The 27,807-nt window shown below is 48.3% G+C and overlaps 1 protein-coding gene across 2 annotated transcripts in view; it reads right to left on the bottom strand.

Annotated features, from left to right (window-relative positions):
• Positions 1-2,987: 2,987 nt before the first annotated feature.
• TP53 (tumor protein p53) overlaps positions 2,988-27,807 on the bottom strand; it is a 29,495-nt gene continuing 4,675 nt past the window's right edge. For both annotated transcript variants that reach the window (XM_083410557.1, XM_083410558.1), the window contains exons 2-10: positions 25,127-25,238; positions 23,221-23,427; positions 15,565-15,751; positions 13,274-13,389; positions 11,912-12,021; positions 8,638-8,888; positions 7,171-7,271; positions 6,307-6,401; positions 2,988-4,018 (exon numbers count right to left, since the gene is read on the bottom strand). In XM_083410557.1, the coding sequence (XP_083266683.1) occupies positions 3,979-4,018; positions 6,307-6,401; positions 7,171-7,271; positions 8,638-8,888; positions 11,912-12,021; positions 13,274-13,389; positions 15,565-15,751; positions 23,221-23,427; positions 25,127-25,201 (1,182 nt within the window). In that variant the 5' untranslated portion in view covers positions 25,202-25,238 and the 3' untranslated portion in view covers positions 2,988-3,978. The remainder of the gene's footprint in view (positions 4,019-6,306; positions 6,402-7,170; positions 7,272-8,637; positions 8,889-11,911; positions 12,022-13,273; positions 13,390-15,564; positions 15,752-23,220; positions 23,428-25,126; positions 25,239-27,807) is intronic.

Genomic DNA, 27,807 nt, shown 5'->3' on the forward strand with positions numbered 1-27,807 from the left:
TGGGAACTGCAGCACTCTCCTGGGCAACTGTTCAGTGACCAAGGAGCCAGCCTTGCAAGGCTGTTGTTGCGGCCAAATTGCCACCCTCAAAAAAACAGCTGATGGGCTAGATAGAGCGAGGAGGACCCGAACCAGCAGATTCAAAGGGCAAGAAATGATATCCCAGAGAAAGATGGGCTTTCCTCCCTTGGGAGATTTTAAAAGAGGTCAGATGGAAATCTCTGTCCAGGGTTTGCTTGCTGCGGCTCTGGCATGGCAGGGGGTTGGACTAGATGACCCTAGGGTGTCTCTTAAAGGTAAAGGGACCCCTGACCACTAGGTCCAGTCGTGGCCGACTCTGGGGTTGCGGTGCTCATCTCGCTTTACTGACCGAGGGAGCCGGCGTACAGCTTCCGGGTCATGTTGCCAGCAGGACTAAGCCACTTCTGGCGAACCAGAGCAGCGCACGGAAACGCCGTTTACCTTCCTGCCGGAGCGGTACCTATTTATCTACTTGCACTGGTGTGCTTTCAAACTGCTAGGTTGGCAGGAGCAGGGACCGAGCAACGGGAGCTCACCCTGTTGCGGGGATTCAAACCGCCGACCTTCTGATCGGCAAGTCCTAGGCTCTGTGGTTTAGCCCACAGCGCCACCCGTGTCCAAGTCCACAGTTCTGATTTCCCCTTGTTCAGCAAGCAGAAGTTTCTGTCTTGATCCTTGTGGGGGAAGAGCTCTGGTTAAAAAGATATTCCCACTGCATGCAGACGGCCTCTGTTTTGATCTCTAGCATTGAGAAAAAGGCGTTGACACCAGCCTGTTTCTGAAACATGCAAAACATGGACCCACTTATAAACGCCATCTCCAACTCCTCGAAAGATTCCATCAACGGCGTCTCCTAAAAAAATTTCACATCACTTGGGAAGACAGGCAAACTAATGCCAGTGCGCTGGAAGAAGCAAAGATTACCAGTTTCGAAGCGATGATTCTTCAACGTCAACTTCATTAGACTGGTCATGTTCTGTGGATGCCTGATGATCGTCTTCCAAAGCAACTACTCTATTCTGAACTTAAAAATGGAAAGCGTAATGCTGGTGGTCAACAAAAGAGGTTGAAAGACTCTCTCAAGGCAAATCTTTAAAAATGTAGTATAAACACTGACAACTGGGAAACACTGGCCTGCGAGCGCTCCAGTTGGAGAGCAGCCTTTCCCAAAGGTGTCGTGGGCTTTGAAGACACTCGAACTCAGGACGCAAGGGAGAAACGTGCTAGGAGGAAGGCACGCTTGGCAAATCCACACCGTGATCAGCTCCTGCCTGGAAACCAATGTCCCCATTGTGGAAGGACGTGTGGATCCAGAACTGGCCTCCACAGTCACTTACGGACTCATTGTTAAAACTGTGTTTATGGAAGACAATCTTACTCGGCTACGAGGGGTCGCCAAAGAAGAAATCTGGGCACAATTCTAAGCGTTGGTTGTGACCTACAAATCCCCATCTGGCTTCGGCTCTCTGAAGGACCATATTCTCCCCCATGAATCTGCCATCTTTGGGGGGAGGTCATTCTCTGTCCCGCCCCCCTCCCAGGAATGCTTGGTGGTAGTGATTAGACAGGGCCTTCGCAGTGGTGGCTCCCTTCCTGGAGTTTAGATTGCCTCCCTTCCTTGCCGTCTTTTCGACGGCAGGCGGAGACATTTTCTTCTTTCAACAGGCTTGGGGGAACTGCTTTTAATGAAAGCGGTTGGTTTTTGTTGCTGTGGTTGCCTGTTTTCGACAGTCTGGGAGTTGTCGTTCAGCAAGCGGAGTGGTGCAAGAGTCGCTGCGACCTCTAAATCTGAAGCTCGCAGGGTGGTCTTGCAGGGCGAGCGGCACTCCCGGCCTCTCCTGGCCTAACCTACCTGGCAGGGTTGTTTTAAGGAGCGAGCACTCACGAGATCTTCCGGTGAAGGGCAGTCGAACCGTGTGCCCCCGCCCCGAGTTTGGAATGGAAGGTAGGATATAAAAAAGGCAGAGCAGACTACGCTGTGGGGCTGCCTCCCCCCACCAGAGGTGCCTCCAACACCTTCACCGCCCAGATTTCAGAGGACTCTGAAGACGCACCTCTTTCGATGCCCCAGGTGTCTGTTTTTGGGGACCCACCTTAATTTTTGCGGCTGGAAGTTGTTTGACATTGCATTACTTAAAAAAAACAAAAAACAAGCCAGAATGAAAAAGTTGTGATGGCCTGGGATTCGGACTCGGAGGCTGAATCTGAGGAATCGCAGCCTGCACAGGATTCCCCGCCTCCAGAACCAGCTGAGCCGGGGCTGGGGCTTGAGCCTGAAGGGTCCTCACCTGTGCTGGATCCTCAGGTGCAGGCACCAGCTGAGTCTGCTCTGGCTCCTGAGGTGATGGAGGACCCATTGCCTGCAGGTGCTCCACTCTCAGCCCCGTCAGAGGAAGCTGAGGTTGCCTCTGGGTCCGGTAACCCTCCAGCCTCTCCTGAGCTGCAGAGGCTCAGGGCAGAGAGGCGGAGGGAACTGGGTTCTCTCAGGAGGAGTGCTCGCCTCCAGGCCAGGAGAGGCGAGTCACCAGAGGATCGGGGCCGCCCTATGCCTTAGAGATGAAGGCCAGCCCGCCCAGTCCCAGGTTGCGGGAGCAACATCGTTGGTTACCTGTTCCTGCCGGCAGCCTGTCCTGCTTTTTGCCAGAGTTCCTGAGCTCACCTGACTCCCTGCCTTGGACCCCGCTTCAGCCTCGGACCAGACACGGACCACGCCGGGGTCAGCACAAAAGTAATGTTCAGCTTATGGCAAAGAGCGAAGTTGTTTGACAATGCATTATTATTATTATTTTAGAAAACCCAGAATGAAAAGTAATGTTCAGCTTATGGCATAGAGCGAACGATAAAGAAATAAGCAACAACAAAATAATATAAAAATACAAACATCTGGGGTGTGTCCCCCCCGATTTAGAGTCACATACACAAAATGCCGCTCGGAGGGACGTTAGAGGAAAAAACAGGAACAGGACCAAAGTCTATCTTTTATTAAAGTACAAAAAATGTGGTTTCTACAAAAAGCCATGCATGGGAAATCGAAGCATATAAAATAAACTACAAAGCAATTAATTTGGGGGGGGGGGGAGGCGGAGGGGAAAAGGAGAGGGCTTTGCTAAACTTCGGGACAATTAATTGCGGGGGTAAGGACTGTATGGGAGAGTTTGCTAATGCATCAGATCATTGTAGTTTTGGCTTTTGTTTTTCTTTCTCCTTTTCTACCTTCCATGATTATTTTATTTGGAAACACACACCCTCCATTGCCAACCTGGTTGGCCTTTCCAGATGTTCTGGTGCTCAACTCCAGACAGCGATGGCCAGCACAGAGCGCTGGAAATTGTAGTACAGAGCGCCCGGTGGGCGCACCAGGTTGGGGGTGCGCGGTCAAGGAATGTGGAGTATAACCGGGTCTCCACAGTCTAATACTGAACTGAATTGGGGGGTGGGGGTGGGAGTAATTTCACCGTTCCCGCTCCTTAACAAGCCCTCGCCTGGGGAGATACATGTGGGGCAGGTTGCAGCCCTCCGCCACCCGTGTCACGAACTAAGCAGCAGCTCTTTTGTAAAACAAAAATAGAAATTAAAAAAAAAGGAATACTGTTTGAGAAACTCAATTTTTATAAAAAATTAAAAAAACGAAGTTTGGACAGAGCGACAGTTTTCTAGTCCTCAGTGAGGCGGTTCAGGAAAAAAAAACAAGAACTGGCAGTTATTTTGTGCAATTAGGAGAATGCAGCCTGTCCCAAACCATTTGATGGCAGGGGGGGCGATAGAAAGAGGCGCCCCTCCCGCAGCAGCTATTAGGGAAACCCTGATTGGTCCAGGGAGCTTCAGCACTGCTGTGACCTGGCCCAATCAGAAGGCTGGAGAATGGCTCAACCATAAGAAGGGACTTTGGGGGGGGGGAAATGGGGTGAGGAGTTGGGGGGGGGGAACAGGGGGGGATAGGAGAAGCAGCGCCCCTATTCAGTTGTCCTTCACAACCACAGCCATCTTCTTCTGGAGCCTAGACAAAGACGAGATGGAAAAGGAGGTGTTAATTTAGGGTTATCCGTATTTCAAAAAGGGAAAATCTGGAGTTTTTGAGCTATTTTTAAAGAAATCGGCCCAAATCTACACTCCCCGACATTTAATAATAATAATAATAAATTTTATTTATACCCCGCCCTCCCCAGCCAAGGCCGGGCTCAGGGCGGCTAACAACCAATAACAAAAACAAGTTGAACGATTGCAACTTAAATACAAGATTAAAATACAACATTAAAACGCAGCCTCATCACAGGAGGAGAAAGGAAAAAAGAAAGAGGGGGAGGAAATCAAATTTCAGCGATTTCCGCCTGCACGCCGTTTACAAGGGCCGAATAATTCGGCCCAATTAATCTGAATTTATGGTGCGGTTTACCTCTGCGGATCAGGGCACAAGATCGACATGACTCTAATTATGACATGAAACCGTCCGTGATGAGCTCTGGTGACTCTGGAACAAGTCAAATTGCCAGCCGCCGGCTCAAAGAAAGGTATTTTGGAATATCCTAAATGGCCTCGGTCCAGTATACATGAAGGAGCATCTCCACCCTCATCGTTCTGCCCAGACACTGAGGTCCAGCTCCAAGGGCCTTCTGGCGGTTCCCTCCCTGCGAGAAGGGAGGTTACAGGGAACCAGGCAGAGGGCCTTCTCGGTGGTGGCGCCCGCTCTGTGGAACGCCCTCCCAGCAGATGTCAAAGAGAAAAATAACTACCAAACTTTTAGAAGACATCTGTAGGCAGCCCTGTTTAGGGAAGCTTTTAATATTTAATAGGTTATTGTATTTTAGCGTTTTGTTGGAAGCCGCCCAGAGTGGCTGGGGAAACCCAGCCAGATGGGCGGGGTATTATTATCCTGAATATTCACCCACCTCCCACTTAAGGATGAAAACAGGCAAAATTGGTTGCCAAGGACAGTAGACTCAACTCTTCGATGGCGCCCATCCCCACAATGTCGGTGATATGAAGGCAGACATAAAAATGCTTAGGTTCAGATAATGCTGGGTTGCCATATGTCCAGGTTTTCCAGGACAAGTCCTCTTTTGGGGAGTTGCCATGCCCACCTGGGCAGATTTTTGCATTTTACATGAAATGTCCTGGTTCTGGGGGGGTATTCTGTATTTGTCTTTTTTTAAAAAATTGGAGGTAGCCCACACTCATAACAGGAGGAGCGAGCAGCCATTAAAAGGGGGGGGGGGGAATCAGCAAGCTCTTAAGGCAAGGCATAATGAGCCTCAACAACCTCAGATATGCAGATGACACAACCTTGATGGCAGAAAGTGAGGAGGAATTAAAGAACCTTTTAATGAGGGTGAAAGAGGAGAGCGCAAAATATGGTCTGAAGCTCAACATCAAAAAAAAAGAAGATCATGGCCACTGGGCCCATCACCTCCTGACAAATAGAAAGGGAAGAAATGGAGGCAGTGAGAGATTTTACTTTCTTGGGCTCCATGATCACTGCAGATGGTGACAGCAGTCACGAAATTAAAAGACACCTGCTTCTTGGGAGGAAAGCGATGACGAACCTAGACAGCATCTTAAAAAGCAGAGACATCACCTTGCCAACAAAGGTCTGTATAGTTCAAGCTCTGGTTTTCCCAGTAGTGATGTATGGAAGTGAGAGCTGGACCATCAAGAAGGCTGATCGCCAAAGAATGGATGCTTTTGAATTCTGGTGCTGGAGGAGACTCTTGAGAGTCCCATGGACTGCAAGAAGATCCAACCTCTCCATTCTGAAGGAAAGCAGCCCTGAGTGCTCACTGGAAGGACAGATCCTGAAGCTGAGGCTCCAAGACTTTGGCCACCTCATGAGAAGAGAAGACTCCCTGGAAAAGACCCTGATGTTGGGAAAGATGGAGGACACAAGGAGAAGGGGACGAAGGAGGACGAGATGGTGGGACAGTGTTCTTGAAGCGACCAGCATGAGTTTGACCAAACTGCGGGAGGCAGTGGAAGACAGGAGGGGCTGGCGTGCTCTGGTCCAGGGGGTCACGAAGAGTCGGACACGACGAAACGACTAAACAACAACAAAATGAGCCTCTAGCGGCTCGAGTCAGTGAGCCACGCTGCGTCCCGCAAAAGCAAGCAAGCAAGGCGAAAACCCCACACTCCAATCTGACCACACTGGTGATGGGCCTGGCGAGATGGAGGGGGAAAAGGATGCAGCCTGTGAGCAGGACACCTGCTTGGCATGTAGAAGTCAGTGCCAGTCGACACTTGAGACAGATGGAGCCAGGAGAAGGGCGAAGGAGGCAGCGTTTAACCACTCACACTTTGGCCGGCTCCTTGTTTTGCTTCATCAAATCTTGAAACTCGATGGCTTCTTTTATTTTCTTCAGCAGCTGGTAGAGCTTCCGGTCACGAGTCTGGAAAGGAAGGAGGAAATATTGTCGTTATCAATTCTTCCCATCGTATTTATTTATACCTTTGCCTTCTTCCCCCAAAGACCAGGAATTGAAGCGGCTTACAAAAATTAAAACAGCGCAGATTGAGATACGAAAAAGCTAAGCGGTGGAAGATCATTGTTCCAAAGTAATTAAGATGTAATTTATTTATTTTTTAAAAATCTATTAAAATGTAGGTAATAAAAGCAGCACGGTACTAGACTATTTAAAAGCCCTTTCCTTAAAATTCCGTTGGTTCCCAAGGGCCCGTTGGAATAAAACCATCTCTCCTGCCGGCATAAGGATGAGGGAAGCAGTCTGGCTTCTCAAAGCAGGAATGTAGTGAAGTTGGGAAACATTGGTATGTCAAAGCGCTGGTTCACGCAGGAGTGAGGCATTGTGGGAGAGATAAAATTGTGGCCTTCTGGGGGAATGGGTGTTTGGTCTCTGCCAACTCCCTGCCTCTAGAAGTGTGAGTCAATTACATCTGAAGGCAGCCTTGTTTAGGGAAGCTTTTAATGTTTAATAGGTTATTGTATTTTAATATTCTGTTGGAAGCTGCCCAGAGTGGCTGGGGTATAAATAATAAAATTATTATTATTATTATTAACCAGGGAGCGGCCATCTTGCAGCCCCCTCGCAGTCCGAGGGGGGACACTTAAGCCGAACGGACGCAGTTCGGCGCAAACATTTACGCAAGGCTCGGGACGCGGCTTTCAGGCTTTTCCGCCCCCTGCCCCGCGAAAGTCACCTGGATGGTGTAAACTCTTCCTTCAGTGCTACTGCCGACGCCGCTGGGAGCCTCCACGATCCGCTTCTTGGAGCCTCCTGAATCGCTGCTCTGAGAGAAAGCTGTGAAAAGGGACCGGAGGAAGGGTTGATTTATTTTATTTATTAAATCTGCACACACACACACTTCATGCGCAGGTCTCATGGCAATGGTTTGCAACGGAAGAAAAGCAAAATGCATAGTAACAATAAAAATCCAAAGCAATCCAAAGGCCTGGTTGAAGAGGAACAAATATTAATGCACTGGTACCTTGGCTCCCGAATACTAGAAAACCCGAAGTAAGTGTTCCAGTTTGCGAATGTTTTTCGGGGTATAAATAATTTTTTTAATTATTATTATTTATTAAAATGCAATGATATAAAGGTTAATTTTGAAAGCCGTGAGGCTGGGAGGGAAGGAAGGAAGTCAATAGGCTCTCAAGAGCCAGGGCAGTAAAGTAGAGAACGATGGTGTGAATGTATATTATTACTGTATTTTTTGCTCTATAAGACACACCTTTTCCCTTCTAAAAAGTAAGGGAAAATGTGTGTGGGATGAAAGCTCCCCGTGCCCTGTGGAGGCTTCGCGCAAACTAGACCAGCTAGACGGAGCGCTGCGCAGTGCTCCCTCTAGCTATTCTGGCTTTTGGGTGGCCCCACAAAGCCTCCGCAGGGCAGGGGGATGAAGGCTCCCCGTACTCTGCGGAAACTTCGCGCAAAGCTAGACCAGCTATGCCAGAAGCCAGAACAGCAAGAGGCTATCCCAGAAGCCAGATCCCTCTTGCTGTTCTGGCTTCCGGGATTCAGAATCCCCCCCCCCCCCCCGTCCTATCATCTGGTGCGTCCTATAGAGCAAAAAATACGGTAAATGGAAAATAAATAAAAATGATATATACCCCGCAAGACGAATGCCTCGGAAGACGAAAAACTCGCTAGACGAAAGGGTTTTTCGTTTTCTGAGGTGCTTCGCAAGATGGATTTTCCTAAGGGCTTGCTTCGCTAGACGAAACAGCCCTTCCTCTCGTGTCATGGCGACACGCACTGCACGCACGCACGCACGCTTCCCCGCTCCTCCGGCTCCCTCCCACCTTCCGGCTGACGGCTCCTCCGGCTCCCTCCAACCTTCTGGCTGATGGCCGACCTTTCTGCCTCGCGCCGCTGCCCACCCCCCTCGCGCGCTCCCCTCAGGAGCCGTTGCCGCCAGCAGCCAGCGTTGCAGCCGGTGTCGCGCTCCTGAGCCCCGCCGCCCTCCAGCAGCCGCGTCGCACGGTGGCCACAACGCGCGGGTGAGTCCGAGGTACCGGCTGCGGTAGCTGCCCTGCTTCACCCCACCCCTCCCCGCCGTGGTGCTTCGCAAGACGAAAAAACTCGCTCTACAAAAAAATTCGCGGAATGAATTGATTTTGTCTTGCGAGGCACCACTGTATATCTGAGTAGCAGGCTTGCTTACACGCTCCTGGGCTCCCCGGCAACCATTCCTGGGACGACTCCTCTTCAGACTTGCACTGTTTGGCGTTCCCGCTGCCGGCTTCCAGTCGACTCCGCTTGGTGTTCCCGCCGCCGTCAGAGTCGGGTTTATTCCTCTTGGCTCTAATTCCAGAGGGGGCCATTCTCTTGAAGTTTTCTTCCTCCGTCTTGCGGTCCCGGCCTGGGCAGGCGCAGACCCGGGCCTCAAAGCAGCGTCGTCCGAGGAGCTGGCCCCTGTGGAGAAGAGGAGACGTCAGATGAGGAGAGGAGATGTCAGACGAGGGAAAACCTTTTTCCTTTTTCTTTGCAGCTCAAGGGCCGCACTCACATCTGAGAAGGCTTCCGAGGGCCGCATACAAGCGGCAAAGGCAGAAAGGGAAGAAGGAATGAATGGGATTTTTTTTTTACCTCCGCGAACTAGGCTCTCCATGCAGACAAAGAAATAATAAAATAATAATAATAATAATTAATTATTTATATCCTGCCCTCGCCAGCCGAAGCCGGGCTCAGAGCGGCTAACAACAGTAAAATGATACAGCACCTGGGCACCCACTTTGCAAATTTTCAAATGACAGCAAGGAAGTCAGGTGACCGCGTTTTCGCAAGTGGTTACAGCGGTCCCTTGGTTCTCAAACGCCTTGGTACCCAAACACTGCAAACTCGTAAGTAAGGGTTCCAGTTTGCGAACTTTTTTTCGGAAGCCGAACATGCTCTGTTTTAAGTGTTATGTAATAATAATAATAATAATAATAATAATAATAATAATAATAATAATTTATTATTTATACCCCGCCCATCCGGCTGGGCTTCCCCAGCCACTCTGGGCGGCTTCCAACAAAATATTAAAATACTGTAATACATCAAACAATAAAAGCTTCCCCAAACAGGGCTGCCTTCAGATGTCTCCTAAAAGTCTGGAAGTTGTTGTTCTCTTTGACATCTGGTGGGAGGGCGTTCCACAGGCTTCCATTTTGAGTGTTATTGCTGAGGTTTGTCAGTTTTTGCTGTTTACAGTGGTACCTCAGGTTACAGACTCCACTAACCCAGAAATAGTACCTCGGGTTAGGAACTTTGCTTCAGGATGAGAACAGAAATTGCGCAACGGCATCAGAGGGAGGCCCCATTAGCTAAAGCTTAACCTCAGGTTAAGAACAGTTTCAGGTTAAGAACGGTCCTCCGGAACGCATTAAGTACTTAACCCGAGGTACCCGAGGTATTTTGCGTTTTTTCGGCTCTTTTTTGTGACTCTGCGGGACCCAGTTCAGCTACTGATTGATTGTGTGACTGCAGCACACTGTTTCTTGCTTTCGTTTTATGGATCAATGGTGTTGTTAGAGAGTAAAATTCATGTTTAAATTGCTGTCTTAGGGGTTGTTTTTAAAAGTCTGGAACGGATCGATCCATTTTGCATGTCTTTCTATGGGAAAGCGTGCCTTCATTTTGGAACGCTTTGGTTTTGGAACGGACCTCCGGAAAGGATGAAGTTTGAGAACCAAGGTACTGCTGTAGCCAGATTTGGACAGGATTCCTTCCTTCCGTGTGGTTCAACAGGATCAGTACCCACCCACCCACCGTCACAGATCTCTGGAGTCACTGGGCACCCTTTTCCCACCCCACCCCAACCCCTGGACCCATAGCTAGAGCAAGGATCTATATAATAATACAGTGGTGCCTCGCAAGACGAAAAGAATCCGTTCCGCGAGACTCTTCGTCTTGCGGTTTTTTCGTCTTGCGAAGCGAGCCCATTAGCGGATTAGGGCTATTAGCGCTATTAGCAGTTTAAGGGCTATTAACGGCTATTAAAGGCTTAAGGGATTAGCGGATTAGCTGCTAAAAGGCTATTAGCAGCTTAGCGCTTTAGAAAAAGGGGTTGGGGAGCGGGGGAAAAACTCAAGAATCGCAAGATATTTTTGTCTTGCGAAGCAAGCCCATAGGGAAATTCGTCTTGCGAAGCGCCTCTGAAAACGGAAAACCCTTTCGTCTTGCGGGTTTTCAGTCTTGTGAGGCGCCACTGTAGAACAGTAAATTTTTATTTATACCCCGCCCTTCCTGGTTCAAAAACCAGGCTCAGGGCAGCTAACAACAAATTTAAAACACTTAATTATAAAAGCAGCATAAAATACAGTATAAAAACATAAAAAACAATAAAAATAAAAAATCAATTAGATAATCCCCAGGGCTAGCTGGCTGAATTGGTCCTACTTGGGCCAGCAAGGAGGCCAGGGGAGAATTAGCTGTGGGGTCTCAGAGCGGGTGATCTTCATAAAAAGGGGAGGGGGGGAAGGAAGGGGAATAAAAGATCAGGCTGGATTCAAATTAAAGGCCAGGTGGAATAGCTCTGTCTTACAGGCCCGAAGGAAGGAGGTTAAATCCTGATCTCATGGGATCTAGAGCCAAGCACCAAAGAAATTTTCAAGTGACCGTCAAGCTGGTCCTCAGATCTGACGAGAAATTTGGTTCTAGAGTTACGGGCTTCCTTCAACGCTGCCTGTGACCTCTCTATCTGCAAACAGGAATCATAGAATCCTAGAGTTGGAAGAGACCACAAGGGCCATTGAGTCCAACCCCCTGCCAAGCAGGAACCACCATCAGAGCACTCCTGACATATGGTTGTCAAGCCTCTGCTTAAAGACCTCCAAAGAAGGAGACTCCACCATACTCCTTGGCAGCAAATTCCACTGTCGAACAGCTCTTACTGTCAGGAAGTTCTTCCTAATGTTTAGGTGGAATCTTCTTTCTTGTAGTTTGGATCCATTGCTCCGTGTCCGCTTCTCTGGAGCAGCAGAAAACAACCTTTCTCCCTCCTCTATGTGACATCCTTTTATATATTTGAACATGGCTCTCATATCACCCCTTAACCTCCTCTTCTCCAGGCTAAACATGCCCAGCTAAACATGCCCAGCTCCCTTAGCCGTTCCTCGTAAGGCATCGTTTTCAGGCCTTTGACCATTTTGGTTGCCCTCCTCTGGACACGTTCCAGTTTGTCAGTGTCCTTCTTGAACTGTGATGCCCAAAACTGGACACAGTACTCCAGGTGAGGTCTGACCAGAGCAGAATACAGTGGCACAGGAGTTCAGAGTCCCATCTCCTGGCCACAGACCCGGGGCGCTGGCCTCATCCTTCCCAGAGAACCCAGGAGTCCTCGAACCCAGGAGACAGAGCCCCCAATGCACTCTCGAGGGCCCTCCCTGAGGGGCAAGGAGGCGCCGGGGGGAGGAGGGAGAAGAGAGGAAGAGGATGAGAAGTGTTTTACGCACAGATGGGTCTCCAGGGTGATGATGATCAGGATGGGGCGCCGGTTCATGCCCCCCTGGCAGGAACTGTGGCACATGAAGTTGTAGAGGATTTTGCTGCTCTCCGTCCCCAGCTGAAAGGCAAAGAGGGGGCAGGAATTGGGGCACAGGGACCTGCTGATCTCTCCCCCCCCCCAGACTATTCAAGGGGAGCGTCTTTGCAAGGTGCAATGCAAAATTATTACTACTATAATTACAATTATTATCAGCAGGGAGAAAGTGTGCAATTTTCTTTGCAAGCCGCATCATATTACAATTACAGTGGTACCTCGGGTTACAGACGCTTCAGGTTACAGACTCCGCTAAGCCAGAAATAGTGCTTCAGGTTAAGAACTTTGCTTCAGGATGAGAACAGAAATCGCGCAGTGGCGGCGCGGCAGGCCCCATTAGATAAAGTGGTGATTCAGGTTAAGAACAGTTTCAGGTTAAGAAAGGACCTCCAGAACAAATTAAGTACATAAGCAGAGGTAAAGGTAAAGGGACCCCTGACCATTAGGTCCGGTCGTGGCCGACTCTGGGGTTGCGGCGCTCATCTCGCTTTATTGGCCGAGGGAGCCGGCGTACAGCTTCCGGGTCATGTGGCCAGCAAGACTAAGCCGCTTCTGGCGAACCAGAGCAGCGCACGGAAACGCCGTTTACCTTCCCGCCGGAGCGGTACCTATTTATCTGCTTGCACTGGTGCGCTTTCGAACTGCTAGGTTGGCAGGAGCAGGGAACGTACAACGGGAGCTCACCCCGTCACGGGGATTCGAACCGCCAACCTTCTGACCGGCAAGTCCTAGGCTCTGTGGTTTAACCAACAGCGCCACCCGCATCCCTATAACCAGAGGTACCACTGTATAATCAATATTATTAATAAACGTGCATACTATAGCCCTACACCGAGCGGTTCACAGCATTAAAAATACAGCAGAACCTTTGCTGTCAAAAGCTTTGGAGGCAGAAGAATTTGGAACCCAAACGCCGACAGACCCGGAAAAGAGGCGCGGTTCTCCATCTGTCGATGGATTTTGCTGACCAGCAACCGCGCCTCCGTTGTCAAACGTTTCGGAAGCCGAACGGCCTTCCGGAACGGATTAAAGTTCGGCAACCGAGGTTTCGCTGTTAACACAAGATAAAAACTCTCCAAACAGAGTTCGGAAACTTCAGTTTGGAGCAGAAATCGGCAGCCAGGACAAGACAGCTTGAGCCATTTGCACCGATCGTGGCCCGACGTCACCGGCTGCCGCGACACCTGAACGCAAAAGGTAGATCTCCAGCGTGATCCGGGGATCTTTCCCCGATGCCAGCCCCCTCCCCCTCCCCCAACGCCCCAATTTCGATAACCTGGGGTGCCTCGTAGGGAACGACGACGCTGTGGCGCTTGGTGTTCTGGTCAGATAAGTACTGGGCCTGCCGGTTCCCTTCCACCCGGATCAGGTGCTCGGCGGGAGCAACGCCTCCTGGAGGACACAAAACCGGATCGGGGCCGGGCGGGGGGAGAGGGAGAGGGGGGGGAGAGAGAGAGAGAAGAACGTGGGGATGGCTGCTTTGCAAAAGGGACAAAGGATTGGGTGCGGATGGCACCAGCGGCGTCCAAAACGCAAGCATGTGCAGTGTGATGGCTTCGATGGCGTGGCCTCTGAGCGTGCGCAGAGGGCCCACCCCACACCAGAGGCTAACCACCCCCAAACCGCCTGCTCCACATAGGTAAAGATAAAGGGATCCCTGATCATTAGGTCCAGTCGTGGCAGACTCTGGGGTTGCGGCGCTCATCTCGCTTTATTGGCCGAGGGAGCCGGCGTACAGCTTACAGGTCATGTGGCCAGCAGGACTAAGCCGCTTCTGGCGAACCAGACCAGCACACAGAAATGCCATTTACCTTCCCGCTGGAGCAGTACCCATTTATCTACTTGCACTGGTGTGCTTTTGAACTGCTGGGTGGGCAGGAGCAGGGACCAAGTAATGGGAGTTCACCCCGTCGCAGGGATTCGAACCCCCGACCTTCCGATCGGCAAGCCCTAGGCTCTGTGGTTTAACCCACAGCGCCACCCGCGTCCCTGGGAGTAAATCTCAAGGAGGATTACCTGGGGGATTGCTAAGAGGCAAGAGGGGGTCAGGTGAGCGCTGGGGGCGTAAATCGCCACCTGGCTTAGGAAAAGTCCTTTCGCCGGATTAAGCTCATCCTGAATTATTCAAACTAGTTTCAATCCGGTTCTGAGCCAATGCGCAATTCATCGCTCTTCTTCCGAGATATATGGTGTTATTCTTATCTCCCTAAGTGCGCTGTCCGAACCGCTCTTCTGAATAACGTTTTTTAACAGTGCAGGGAAGCGGTTCTCAAACTTTCCCCCATGGGTTGCACTTCCAGAATAAAAATCTGTTCTTGCGACACCAAATTTGTTGCTAAGAAATACAACGGAAAATGAAAAGAAACAACTGCTCTGTTTATACTGAATAACGCAGTTGCTTTATAATTTAATTGTATATAATCTAATCGCACTTTAGACCCAGGTTGAGGTAGCCAAAACTGAATGTCTAGGCACCTTTTCTTTATAGTGAGCAGTATTATTATTAGTATTATTATTGCTTTTATTTCTGTCCCACTTTGTTTTTAAGTTCCTCTTCAACCAGGCCTTTTGTTGTTGTTGTTGTTATTTATACTTTTCAAGTTTATACATTTCATTTATTTATTTATTTATTTATTTATGTTTGTTTTCCTTTCTGTTTCCCTTTTCCTCTTTTTTTTGTAACCTTCCTTTAATTTCTTTTTCCTTTTTCAAGTGTGCAAGTATTGGTTTCTACGTATTTGCCAATAAAATTGAATAACATTTTAAAAATATATATACCGTATTTTTTGCCCCATAGGACGCACCTAGTTTTTTTTGGGGGGGGGGAATAAAGAAAAAATATATATTTCCCCCCCAGGCACGGGGCTGGCGCGGGTGAAGCCCAAGCTTCCCCCGACCCCAGCCCCCAGAACAGCCTGCTATCCGCAAGCCTAGGGAGCTGCGCCGGTCTCCCCAGGCTTGCGGACAGTTGTGCAAAGCCAGGGCGCGCTGAAGAGGCTTTGAAATGCAGGCAGCTCTGTGCAACCCTCTAGAGGCCGGCGCGGCTTGGCGCCAGGCTCTGGAGGGTCACACAGAGCTGTGTGGAGCCCGGGAGGGCAGGCAGCTGTGCGCGACCTTCCGGAAGCCGGCGCGGTTTGGCGCCGGGCTCCGGAGGGTCGCGCAGAGCTGCACGGACCCCGGGAGGGCAGGCAGCTCTGCGCGACCCTCCGGAGGCTGGCGCGGCTTGGCGCCGGGCTCCGGAGGGTTGTGCAGAGCTGCCTGAAGCCTGCATTCGCCCCATAGGACGCACCCACATTTCCCCTTCATTTTTGGAGGGGGAAAAGTGCGTCCTATAGGGCGAAAAATACGGTATATAAATCAAGTCTTATTGACTAGCCATTTAAATAATCGTGATTTGATCTGATTTAAATCAAACCCACCCTGACCACGAAGCATGCATTTGGACGGGGAAGGGAAGAGCAAGGGTGCACTGGGTTCGAATCCTTTGTAGACAAGGCCCTGTCCTCGTCCCCGGAGACCAGCCCCCTTGCCCAAAAGAGCCAGCCCATTCCCTCTGCAGGAGTTTACCGCGGCTGCCCTCTCCAGAGCGCTCGTGGTGCGGGCATCGCTTGACCACCTCGGCGATGTGCTCAGACTTCTTGAAGATGGCCGTGGTGCGGATGATGGCCCCGGGAGGGGGGAGCGTGGCCACTTTGATGAGGACGGGGCAAGTCTTGCCCATCTGGCAGTAGAGCTTGTTGAGATCCGGCGAGTACTACACGTTGAAAAAGAGAGGGAGAGAGAACATCACAACATGGAAGTTATACAATTTATTATCATCACCTTGCCAACAAAGGCCCGTGTAGTTAAAACTCTGGTTTTCCCAGTAGTGATGTATGGAAGTGAGAGCTGGACCATAACGAAGGCTGATCGCCCAAGAATTGATGCTTTTAAATTCTGGTGCTGGAGGAGACTCTTGAGAGTCCCATGGACTGCAAGAAGATCAAACCTCCCCATTCTGAAGGAAATTTGAAGCGCAACATCAAAAAAACAGATCATGGCCACTGGGCCCATCACCTCCTGGCAAATAGAAGGGGAAGAAATGGAGGCAGTGAGAGGTTTTACTTTCTTGGGCTCCATGATCACTGCAGATGGTGACAGCAGTCACGAAATTAAAAGACACCTGCTTCTTGGGAGAAAAACAATGACAAACCTAGACAGCATCTTAAAAAGCAGACATCACCTTGCCAACAAAGGTCCGTATAGTAAAAGCTATGGTTTTCCCAGTAGTGATGTATGGAAGTGAGAGCTGGACCATAACGAAGGCTGATCGCCCAAGAATGGATGCTTTTGAATTCTGGTGCTGGAGGAGACTCTTGAGAGTCCCATGGACTGCAAGAAGATCCAACCTCTCCATTCTGAAGGAAATCAGCCCTGAGTGCTCACTGGTAGGACAGATCCTGAAGCTGAGGCTCCAAGACTTTGGCCACCTCATGAGAAGAGAAGACTCCCTGGAAAAGACCCTGATGTGGGGAAAGATGGATGGCACAAGGAGAAGGGGACAACAGTGTTCTTGAAGCTACCAGCATGAGTTTCACCAAACTGAGGGAGGCAGTGGAAGCCAGGAGTGCCTGGCGTGCTCTGGTCGAGGGCATCACGAAGAGGCGGACACGACTAAACAACAACAACAACATCCGAAGGCCCCAGCGCAGCTTGCAAGCACACAAGCAACATTTTAAAAACAGCTTAAAAAGTTAAAAAGGATAGCTGTAAGATGTCCAAACAACTGGCTCCTCCAGCCTCCGAGGGAACCCAGGCGTCCGGGCCCCCCTCAACCTCGGAGTCGAATCTATACTCATTCTGGAGCTGTAAACCCTACAATTCTCTCCCGCCCCACCTCGACAGCTCCCTTCTTCTCTCCCCAAATGCCCTAGATCAAATACTGGTAGATCACCGGATGTCTGCGGTAGATCACCGGCTCTCCGCAAAGCAGCTCAAGATCTTTGGCTCCCCTAAAAAAAGCTCAAAAACTTCCCCCCCAAAACAGGTCTTTCCTTCCTACAAAAAACAGCTCAACGACTTTGACCTGAACCCCTAAAAAACGGGAGTAGATCACTGCCAGTTTTTAACTCCCCCGCGCCTGGGGGGGGGGAATAATTTTTTCCCCTTTATTTCCCCCCAAAAAAACTATGGGGCAAAAAATACGGTAGATCACGAGTTGGCCACCTCTGCCCTAGATTTTATATGCTTGCAGGATAATGCAGCCCCCTCCTTCACCCTCACAGGAATGTATTAAGCCTGACCCACCCCCAAGAATTTTTAGCACCCCTCAAAAAATGTAGGAATCAATTCACACCCATCCTTTTAGGCAACCCCCCCCCAAAAAAAACCCCCAGCAGTCTTTTTGCTGGCCCTTTGCTTTACATTAAAATTCCTTTCCTGACACTGTTTTTTTTTGGGGGGATCGACCACACAGGATTCCCCCCCCCCAAAAAAAAGCCACACGCACTACAATCCTATTAACATGCCCAAAGTTCAACTAACCTTTTCGGCCATCACGGCACAAGATCGAGGGATTTAATTTCGGACACTGAGCAACGCTGTCCGTCCGTCTCTCTACCCCCCAAAAAATCCTCCCAATGAAACTCAATGAGATGTGCAAGGACGACAGCAAAACATGTCCGAACTTGCCTTGCGGAGTTGTTTGGGGGGGGGCGTGGAGAAAAGGGGCCGGGTCTCAAGTCCAGCTTCCTCAAATAACCGCCTTTAAAAAGCTGCGAGACTCGGGTCGCGGTCGCAGCATGAGATCAAAGCACCACTTCCAAAAGCCGGGAGGTTTTTCCGCCCAAAAATTACGGGAACTGTAGTTTACAGAGGGTGCTCAGAGGCGAGAAGAGGCCCCCTCCCTAGTGTCCCGTCCCCACTGTGGGATCTACAATTCCCAGAGCAGTTTAATAATCAACCCCCCCCCTTTCTGGGAATTGTAGCTCTGTGAGTGGAAGAAGGCAGTCTTAAACTATAACTCCCAGAACTCTTTGGTGGGAGGAAGTGATTGACGGCTTAAAAGTGGGAGGGTGCTGCTTTAAATGTACAGTGGTACCTCGGGTTAAGTACTTAATTCGTTCCGGAGGTCCGTGCTTAACCTGAAACTGTTCTTAACCTGAAGCACCACTTTAGCTAATGGGGACTCCTGCTGCTGCCGTGCCGCCGGAGCACGATTTCTGTTCTCATCCTGAAGCAAAGTTCTTAACCTGAAGCACTATTTCTGGGTTAGCGGAGTATGTAACCTGAAGCGTATGTAACCTGAGGTACGTGAAAATGGGGCCTTAGGAATTTCTTGACAAGTCTTCAAAGTGAATTTTCTTTATCCCAGGGCCCATCTGTACCATACATTTAAACGCTTTAAACGGTAAAAACGGAGCACCCCCCAATGTATGTAAATCTATCCATCTATCTCAGGGAAACTGCAGTTTATAAAGAGTGCTAGGGGCTGTCTGAATATCCCTATTACAACGGCCAGAGTTCCCTGGAAAGAGGAATGGACTGTTAAACTACTCTGGGAATTATAGTTCTGTGAGGGGAATAGGGGCTCTCTCAGCACCTGGAGGGACGCGGGTGGCGCTGTGGGTAAAACCTCAGCGCCTAGGGCTTGCCGATCGAAAGGTCGCGGTTCGAATCCCCGCGGCGGGGTGCGCTCCCGTTGCTCGGTCCCTGCTCCTGCCAACCTAGCAGTTCGAAAGCACACCAGTGCAAGTAGATAAGTAGGTACCACTCTGGCGGGAAGGTAAACGGCGTTTCCGTGTGCTGCACTGGCTCGCCAGAGCAGCGATGTCACGCTGGCCACGTGAGCCGGAAGTGTCTCCGGACAGCGCTGGCCCCCGGCCTCTTAAGTGAGATGGGCGCACAACCCTAGAGTCGGACATGACTGGCCCGTACGGGCAGGGGTACCTTTACCTTTACAGCGCCTGGAACAAGCTACAGCTCCCAGAATCCTTTGGGGGGTTGAAGCCATGATGGTTTGACGTGTGGCATCACAGCGCTTCAAACGCATGGCGCCAAGGCGACCGACACCCTTCAGCTGGGTGCCCCCAAGCTGCTCTGAACTACAACTCCCACCGGTCCCCAGGCGGCACGGCAGGAGTCAAGGCTGGGCGCCATCTGCCCGAAGTGAGTTTCTAAAAAGAGTGTGGCCCCTTCCAAACATTTTGGGAAGGAGAGAGCAGGCCGGGTCTTCTGTTTGTGAAAATGACGCGTTAATGGGTGACAGCAGGAACTCCTAGATTGGCGCCAAGATATAAGACTATGAAAAGCTGGTATCATTGGACCCAAGTTCAGCATTGCAAGAGGGTTCGACAACATGACCCTCCGGGCCCCTCTGTAATTCTACAATTCTACAATTCGATTAAATTAGTTAAGAATTAATTGTAGAGTTAGTTAATTTTGAAAGCCAGGGCAGTAAAGTCGATAATGATATTGTAAGTGTATATTATTAACTGGAAAATTAAGATTGCTGGAAGAAATATCAACAACCTCAGAGATGCAGATGACCCAACCTTGATGGCAGAAAGTGAGGAGGGATTAAAGAACCTTTTAATGAGGGTGAAAGAGGAGAGCACAAAATATGGTCTGAAGCTCAACATCAAAAAAGACTAAGATCATGGCCACTGGGCCCACCACCTCCTGGCAAATAGAAGGGGAAGAAATGGAGGCAGGGAGAGATTTTACTTTCTTGGGCTCCATGATCACTGCAGATGGTGACAGCAGCCACGAAATTAAAAGACGTCTGCTTCTTGGGAGAAAAGCGATGACAAACCTATACAGCATCTTAAAGAGCATCTTAAAAAGCAGAGACATCACCTTGCCAACAAAGGTCTGTATAGTTAAAGCTCTGGTTTTCCCAGTAGTGATGTATGGAAGTGAGAGCTGGACCGTAAAGAAGGCTGATTACTGAAGAATGGATGCTTTTGAATTCTGGTGCTGGAGGAGACTCTTGAGAGTCCCATGGACTGCGAGAAGATCCAACCTCTCCATTCTGAAGGAAATCAGCCCTGAGTGCTCCCTGGAAGGACAGATCCTGAAGCTGAGGCTCCAAGACTTTGGCCACCTGAGGAGAAGAGAAGACTCCCTGGAAAAGACCCTGATGTTGGGAAAGATGGAGGGCGCAAGGAGAAGGGGAGGACAGAGGACGAGATGGTGGGACAGTGTTCTCGAAGCTTCCAGCATGAGTTTGACCAAACTGCAGGAGGCAGTGGAAGACAGGAGGGCCTGGCGTGCTCTGCTCCAGGGGGCCACGAAGAGTCGGACACGACTAAACAACACCACACACACTTCACCTCAAACATAACAAAGAAGGAGGTGTGCATCGATTCATTCAACCAATTTATTAAAATAAAATTTAAAAAGAATTAATTGTAGCATTGGAAGGGACCCGAGGGCCATCTAGTCCAACCCCCTGCAAAGGCAGGAATCTTTTGCCGAACGTGGCACTTGAACCCATCGCCCTGCGACGAAGACTTTCACGCTAGATCCATGTTAGTTTATATGGGGCTTTTGAACGGGTGCGCCGTTCATTGGGAAGATTTGAATTGAACTGTGCTGTTATTTTCTTTGTGGCTCCTGCAAAACTGCTATTCGGAATCGCGCTTTTCGGGGGCACTGGGGATGAATTTATGGCACCCGGGGGAGCACCCCTGTTCAAAATCCCCCAGGCACCAGGTGCAGAGCCGTGCAGAACTCTGGGCGCCGGGTTGGCGACAGACGTCTCTGCCTCGCTGGCCACTCCAGCTTTCTTAAACTGGTGAGCAGAATAACTTAATAATTGTATTTTTATCCCACTTTATTCTCCAAGTAATGCGTGGTTCACCCCCCTGCTCAGTTAATCTCCACAACGACCCTGAGAGAGAGGCAAAGAGGCTGTAACTGACTCCAAGGTTGCCCAGTGGGATTTTGAACCCAGAACTCCCAGGGCCCAGTCTGACACTCTCACCACTACACCCCACTGCCTTCCCAGAGTCCTTCTGCTATGGTGAAAGCTGTATCAATTAACTAGGTGAATAAATTTGGGGAAAGCAAAAGGCCACTTAGAGGCCTCTGGTTTATTCAGGATGCTTTCATATGATGTTTTAAAGTTTCAGTAAACAGCTCTGGAGATGTTTCCTTTAGAAGAAGAAGAAGAAGAAGAAGAAGAAGAAGAAGAAGAAGAAGAATAAAAAAAAATTACTTATACCCAGCCCACCTGGCCAGACCTCCCCAGCCATTCTGGGTGGCTCACAACAGGATATTAAAAACACGATAAAAGATCAAACATTACAAACTTCCCTAAACAGGGCTGCCTTCAGGTGTCTTCTGAAAGTCAGATAGTTGTTTATTTCCTCAACATCTGGTGGGAGGGCGTTCCACAGGGCGGGCGCCACCACTGAGAAGGCCCTCCGTCTTTGATATAGAAATGAAATTAATAATAATAAGTTTAAATGACAAAATAAAATAAAGACTTCTAGACATTCTCTTCTGGCGACCTTAACCTGTCTGACGCACCATTTCATGATTAGCTTATCTATCTGAGTTTCTGACCTTTTATAAAACCAACCTTTGCCAATGCCCCTCCATGGGTGAAAGTCTCCCCTTCCAAACAATATGGATTTACGTATAAGCTAAACAAGCTCTAGCTTAGGGCCCTACTCTCTTGGGGGCCCCCAAATAAATTAAAGGGGGGGGGGAAACACATGGATGTACATTTCCAAAATATAAGATAAAAAACAAATAAAATAAAACCTACATGCAGCAACAGTGTTTTGTGTTGTGTAGGCTCCTGTGATGTAAGTCATGGGCCCCGCCTGCTAGCCTGCTCCCTAAAATATCACTGGTTTGCGCCTTTCTATATATAGGGTGCCTACATTCTGCTATTTATAATTATTAGCAGATAGTTTACATTATATACCGTATTTTTCGCTCTATAAGACGCACCAGACCACAAGACGCACCTAGTTTTTGGAGGAGGAAAACAAGAAAAAAAATATTCTGAATCTCAGAAGCCAGAACAGCAAGAGGGATCGCTGCACAGTGAAAGCAGCAATCCCTCTTGCTGTTCTGGCTTCTGGGATAGCTGCACAGCCTGCATTCGCTCCATAAGACACACACACATTTCCCCTTACTTTTTAGGAGGGAAAAGGTGAGTCTTATAGAGCAAAAAATACGGTATTTACACCTATTATTATTTCACATTACACTTATAGCAAGCTTCCCGAGACTAGATTATGAGTCTTTTTAAACTGTGTTTCTAAAGGAATTTTTGCCAAATGCCAATGTGTTTGCATTATGAATAAAAAAATTATTTTAAGTTACAGCTTAATAAATATTTCACTATTAACATACCTTTTCTCAATTGTACTTCACTATGAATATACTTCTTCTTAACTGTATTTCACATCAACAATTACTTTGATAAAATACATATTTTGCTATGTGCAAATGGCTTGAGATAATTTGCAAGGTCCATAAATGACCATATAGCATATATTCAACACAAAAAAACAGGGACAATTGGTTGCTGACAAAGTACAGCTGGGCATAGAAAGGGCCCCGTTACCTACAGTAGCTTATAATAATAATAATAATAATAATAATAATAATAATAATAATAATAATTTATTATTTATACCCCACCCATCTGGCTGGGTTTCCCCAGCCACTCTGGGCAGCTTCCAACAGAATATTAAAAGGTAAAGGGACCCCTGACCATTAGGTCCAGTTGTGACAGACTCTGGGGTTGCGGCGCTCATCTCGCTTTATTGGCCGAGGGAGCCGGCGTACAGCTTCCGGGTCATGTGGCCAGCATGGCTAAGCCGCTACTGGTGAACCAGAGCAGCGCATGGAAACACCGTTTACCTTCCCGCCAGAATGGTACCTATTTATCTACTTTCACTTTGAGGTGCTTTCGAACTGCTAGGTGGGCAGGAGCAGGGACTGAGCAACGGGAGTTCACCCCATCATTGCGGGGATTCGAACCGCCGACCTTCTGATCGGCAAGCCCTAGGCTCTGTGGTTTAACCCACAGCACCACCAGCACCCCAACAGAATATTAAAAACATGATAAAACATTAAAAACTTCCCTAAACAGGGCTGCCTTCAGATGCTTAGGGCCTCATCAAACCTAAATCCGGCCCTCAATGTACCCCAACCCATTATTATTTTTTAAAATAGATCATTTCCCCTGCCCCACTTCCACCCCCCTGCCCAGCTCCGTACGGTGCAGGTGACAGATTTGGCGGTCCCCGACGGCTCAAACGCCAACTCGAACCCGTGCTCGCCAGGGTAGTTTTCAGTGGAAGGGACGGCCGAGGTGGTGGGGAGGATTGTGGCCTCGCTGCTCTGCTCGCCCCCCTGGGGGGCACTGCCCTCCTCCGGGAAAGGAAGGGCAAAGGTCTCCAGGGTCAGGTCATTATGAAGGTCCTCCTGGGAGGGGGGGGGGGAAGAGAAAAAGAAATTAAAAATAGAATTACGGGGTTGCAATCTGAAGGGACCTGAACGAGCCGAAGCAATGTGGTCTGAGCAGGGCAAGCGCCCAAACATCATCATCATCATCTTCTTCTTCCAGTGGTACCTTGGTTCTCAACTTCATCCGTTCCAGAAGTCCGTTCCAAAACCAAAGCGTTCCAAAACCAAGGCGCGCTTTCCCGTAGGAAGCAACGCAAAACGGATTAATCCACTCCAGACTTTTAAAAACAACCCCAAAAACAGAACTTTAACATGACTTTTACTATCTAACGAGACCATGGATCCATAAAACGAAAGCAAAAAACCCATATACTACAATCACACAATCAATCAATCAATCGGTAGCCAAAAAACCCCGTATTTTTCGCTCCATAAGACGCACCTAGTTTTTAGAGGAGGAAAACAAGGAAAAAAATATTCTGAACAAATAATAATAATAATAATAATAATAATAATAATAATAATAATAATAATTTATTATTATTTGTACCCCGCCCATCTGGCTGGGTTTCCCCAGCCACTCTGGGCAGCTTCCAACAAAGATGAAAAATACACTAAAATGTCACATATTAAAAACCTCGCTGAACTACCTGTCTTCTGAATGTCAGGTAGTTGTTTATCTCTTTGACATCTGATGGGAGGGCATTCCACAGGGCGGGGGCCACCGCCGAGAAGGCCCTCTGCAAAACAGTGGATGTATGATTTTTGTGGTTCATGCTGTGGCCACAGACATGATATGCAATTTGACGGTGAGTTTGGGGTAGCCCAATGCAAAAATCCTGAGGATCCATGGGCTGTTACCTCCCCGCTCCCAGGCAGCCTCCTTTATCACTAGCATCCCTTATCTCCCTCCCCGATCGCTTGCCGATCAGCTGCTTCCTTTCAACACCCCCTTCCCTCTTTCTAAAACAATTAAGCACGATCTGCTTTTTGCCCCTGGGCAATTCGGCTCCAGGGACCACGCATTCGCTCCATAAGACGCACAGACAATTCCCCTTACTTTTTAGGAGGAAAAAAGTGCGTCTTATGGAGCAAAAAATACGGTAGTTTTCTATTTAACTTACATTATAGTCCAAAGGCTATTCATCAGGAAATAAGGATTTATTTCCTGTTTTAAGTTTTTCATGTGTGCTAAAACTCAGTCCAAGTTTAAAAACAAAAACAAAAAACCATTTAACCCCATCAGTTAACAAGCGTGGATACATATGCTTGCTATAAAGTTATTCTTTTAGTTAAATAGTTTCGATTGTTATTAAGGAAATGGTTATTTTTCTCTTTCCAACAAAGTATAGCAGAAAAGTTGTCTAACTATAAACAGTTGACTTATTAAACCTCACAATACTTACACAATTATCTATGTATTTCTAACAGTATAAACAAATCAGTAATTTTTGATATAACTGCAAAAACCACTCTGAAAATTTATTCATTCCAAAAATGAAACCTTCATCTGGTTGAAAATATTAAGATTATACCAGCAATAATGAATCATTCTGTAAAAAAATAAATGATTTAAATCTAGTCTTTCTGACTAGTAAGTTAAATTGTGATTTAAATCGATTTGATTTAAATCAAATCCACCCCGTATTAGATCAAACCGATCGAGGGTGCCCTTGGAGTCCCCTTCCAACTCTACAATTCTGCTAATTCCACTTACCTCAAAATCTTTGCTGGACTGCATGCAAGTCCATAGCTCATTGAACACTGCGTCAGAGTCAAACAACTGTTCCATCTTCAAAGCCGGGAGCTGGAGAAGCAGACAGGTGTCGCTTGAAAATAAGATACAGATTTGTTAGATATCGGTCCCTCTATCTCAGGCCTAGGCAAACTCCGGCCCTCCAGGTGTTTTGGGACTACAACTCCCATCATCCCTAGCTAACAGGACCAGTGGTCCGGGATGATGGGAAATGTAGTCCCAAACATCTGCAGGGCCGGAGTTTGCCTATGCCTGCTGTCTCCTTCGTTCAGCCTTCTCCAGCCCAATGCCTTTCCAGAGGTTTCGGGGCTACAACTCCCATCATCCTCTGCTGCGGATGATGGGAATTGTAGTCCCAAAACATCTGGAGGGCCGGAGTTTGCCTAGGCCTGCTCTGCCTCCCTCGTTCAGCCTTCTCCAGATGTTTTGGGACTACAACTCCCATCACCCTCTGCTGCGGATGATGGGAATTGTAGTCCCAAACACCTGGAGGGCTGGAGTTTGCCTAGGCCTGCTCTGCCTCCTTCGTTCAGCCTTCTCCAGATGTTTTGGGACTAGAACTCCCATCACCCTCTGCTGCGGATGATGGGAATTGTAGTCCCAAACAGCTGGAGGGCTGGAGTTTGCCTAGGCCTGCTCTGCCTCCTTCGTTCAGCCTTCTCCAGCCCAATGCCTTTCCAGATGTTTTGGGACTACAACTCCCATCATCCTCTGCCGCGGATGATGGGAATTGTAGTCCAAAACATCTGGAAAGGGGGCCAGATCGAGGGAGGAGGACTTCGTTTCAAAACAGGTAATCTGCTAATCACAATTCTCTTTCTCCCCCTTACACCAAGGCAAACCATCAAGGGGGAGGCGCAGAGACGATACCTAGGCCGCTCGCATACATGAATTCGTTTGCAATATTACTGCACTGCAACAGAAACACAGGATTGTACAACTGGAAGGAACCCAGAGGTCATCTAGTCCAAGCCCTTCATCTGGTTGTAACTATTAAGATAATAACAGCAAGAATTAGTCTTTTTTTTTGGGGGGGGGGGAGATTTAAATCAAGTCTTACTGACAAGTGATTTAAACCAATTTGATTTAGTTGTGGTTGCTGCTCGTATTTTGTTAGCTAAAAAGTGGAAAACCCAAGAATTACCAACCATAAAAGAATGGCAGATGAAGATGATGGATTTTTCGGAGCTAGCCGACCTAACAGGAAGAGTCCGCGACCAGGAGGAGAAGGAGTGGATTAAATTTAATGATTATTTAGTTAAATATGGTTATGTTAAATTAACTGAAAACAGCTTGCAGATACTTGTCATTGGATTTTATTTATGTTAAGTGTCAAATTAATATGTTTAAATCCATAAGGTGAAGATTTAAGGATGTTAATGTTTAAGTTAAATTTCATAAGAATTGGGATTTGGAAAACCGTTAAAAGGATATGCAATGAAATTCAACCAAGGGGAAGTGAGGAAGTCACTGAACAATGTTAATAAGTGTGATTTTCAATAAGGCTATGATTTATTTATGTTTGTTTGTCTTGTGTGTTTGTTTATAATATTGTGAAAACCAATAAAATTTTTGAAAAATAAACCAATTTGATTTAAATCAGATCCACCCTGGATGCTAGCCGACAATTGGATTGGCTCTTTTTGCTGCTGCATCCCACTGCTGGCCTCATGTCTAGCTACAGGGCTCCCTTGGTTCTCATACGCCTTGGTACACAAACAACTTGGAACTCAAACACTGCAAACCTGGAAGTAATTGTTCCGGTTTAGGAACTTTTTCCGGAAGCTGAACATGCTCCGTTTTGAGTGCCAAACGTCTGGTTTGAGTGTTATGTCTGTTTTTGCTATTTATTTTGCCTTTTTGTGGCTCTTTTTTTGTTGTTATTGTGACTGTGTGGAACCCAGTTTCGCTACTGATGGATTGACTGTGTGACTGCAGTACATTGTTTATTGCTTTCATTTTACAGATCAGCGGTCTCGTTAGAGCAGGGGTAGGCAAACTGAGGTCCGCGAGCCTAATAATAATAATAATAATAATAATTTATTATTTGTACCCCGCCCATCTGGCTGGGTTTCCCCAGCCACTCTGGGCGGCTTCCAACAAAGATGAAAAATACACTAAAATGTCACATATTAAAAACTTCCCTGAACAGGGCTGCCTTCAGATGTCTTCTGAATGTCAGGTAGTTGTTTATCGCTTTGACATCTGATGGGAGGGCGTTCCACAGGGCAGGCGCCACCACCGAGAAGGCCCTCTTCCTGGTTCCCTGTAGCTTGGCCTCTCGCAGTGAGGGAACCGCCAGAAGGCCCTCGGAGCTGGACCTCAGTGTCCGGGCAGAACGATGGGGGTGGAGACGCTCCTTCAGATATACTGGACCGAATCGCCTTCTCATTCCGGCCCGGACAGTCCGTGAATCAGCGTGTTTTTACATGTGTCCTTTTATTTAAAATGCATCTCTGGGTTATTTGTGGGACCTGCCTGGTGTTTTTACATGAGTAGAATGTGTCCTTTTATTTAAAATGCATCTCTGGGTTATTTGTGGGGCACAGGAATTCATTCACTTTTCTCCCCTTCAAAATATAGTCCGGCCCCCCACAAGGTCTGAGGGACAGTGGACCGGCCCCCTGCTGAAAAAGGTTGCT

Source organism: Podarcis tiliguerta, assembly GCF_965153285.1.
Source record: "Podarcis tiliguerta genome assembly, chromosome: 13".
Taxonomy (NCBI): Eukaryota; Metazoa; Chordata; class Lepidosauria; order Squamata; family Lacertidae; genus Podarcis; species Podarcis tiliguerta.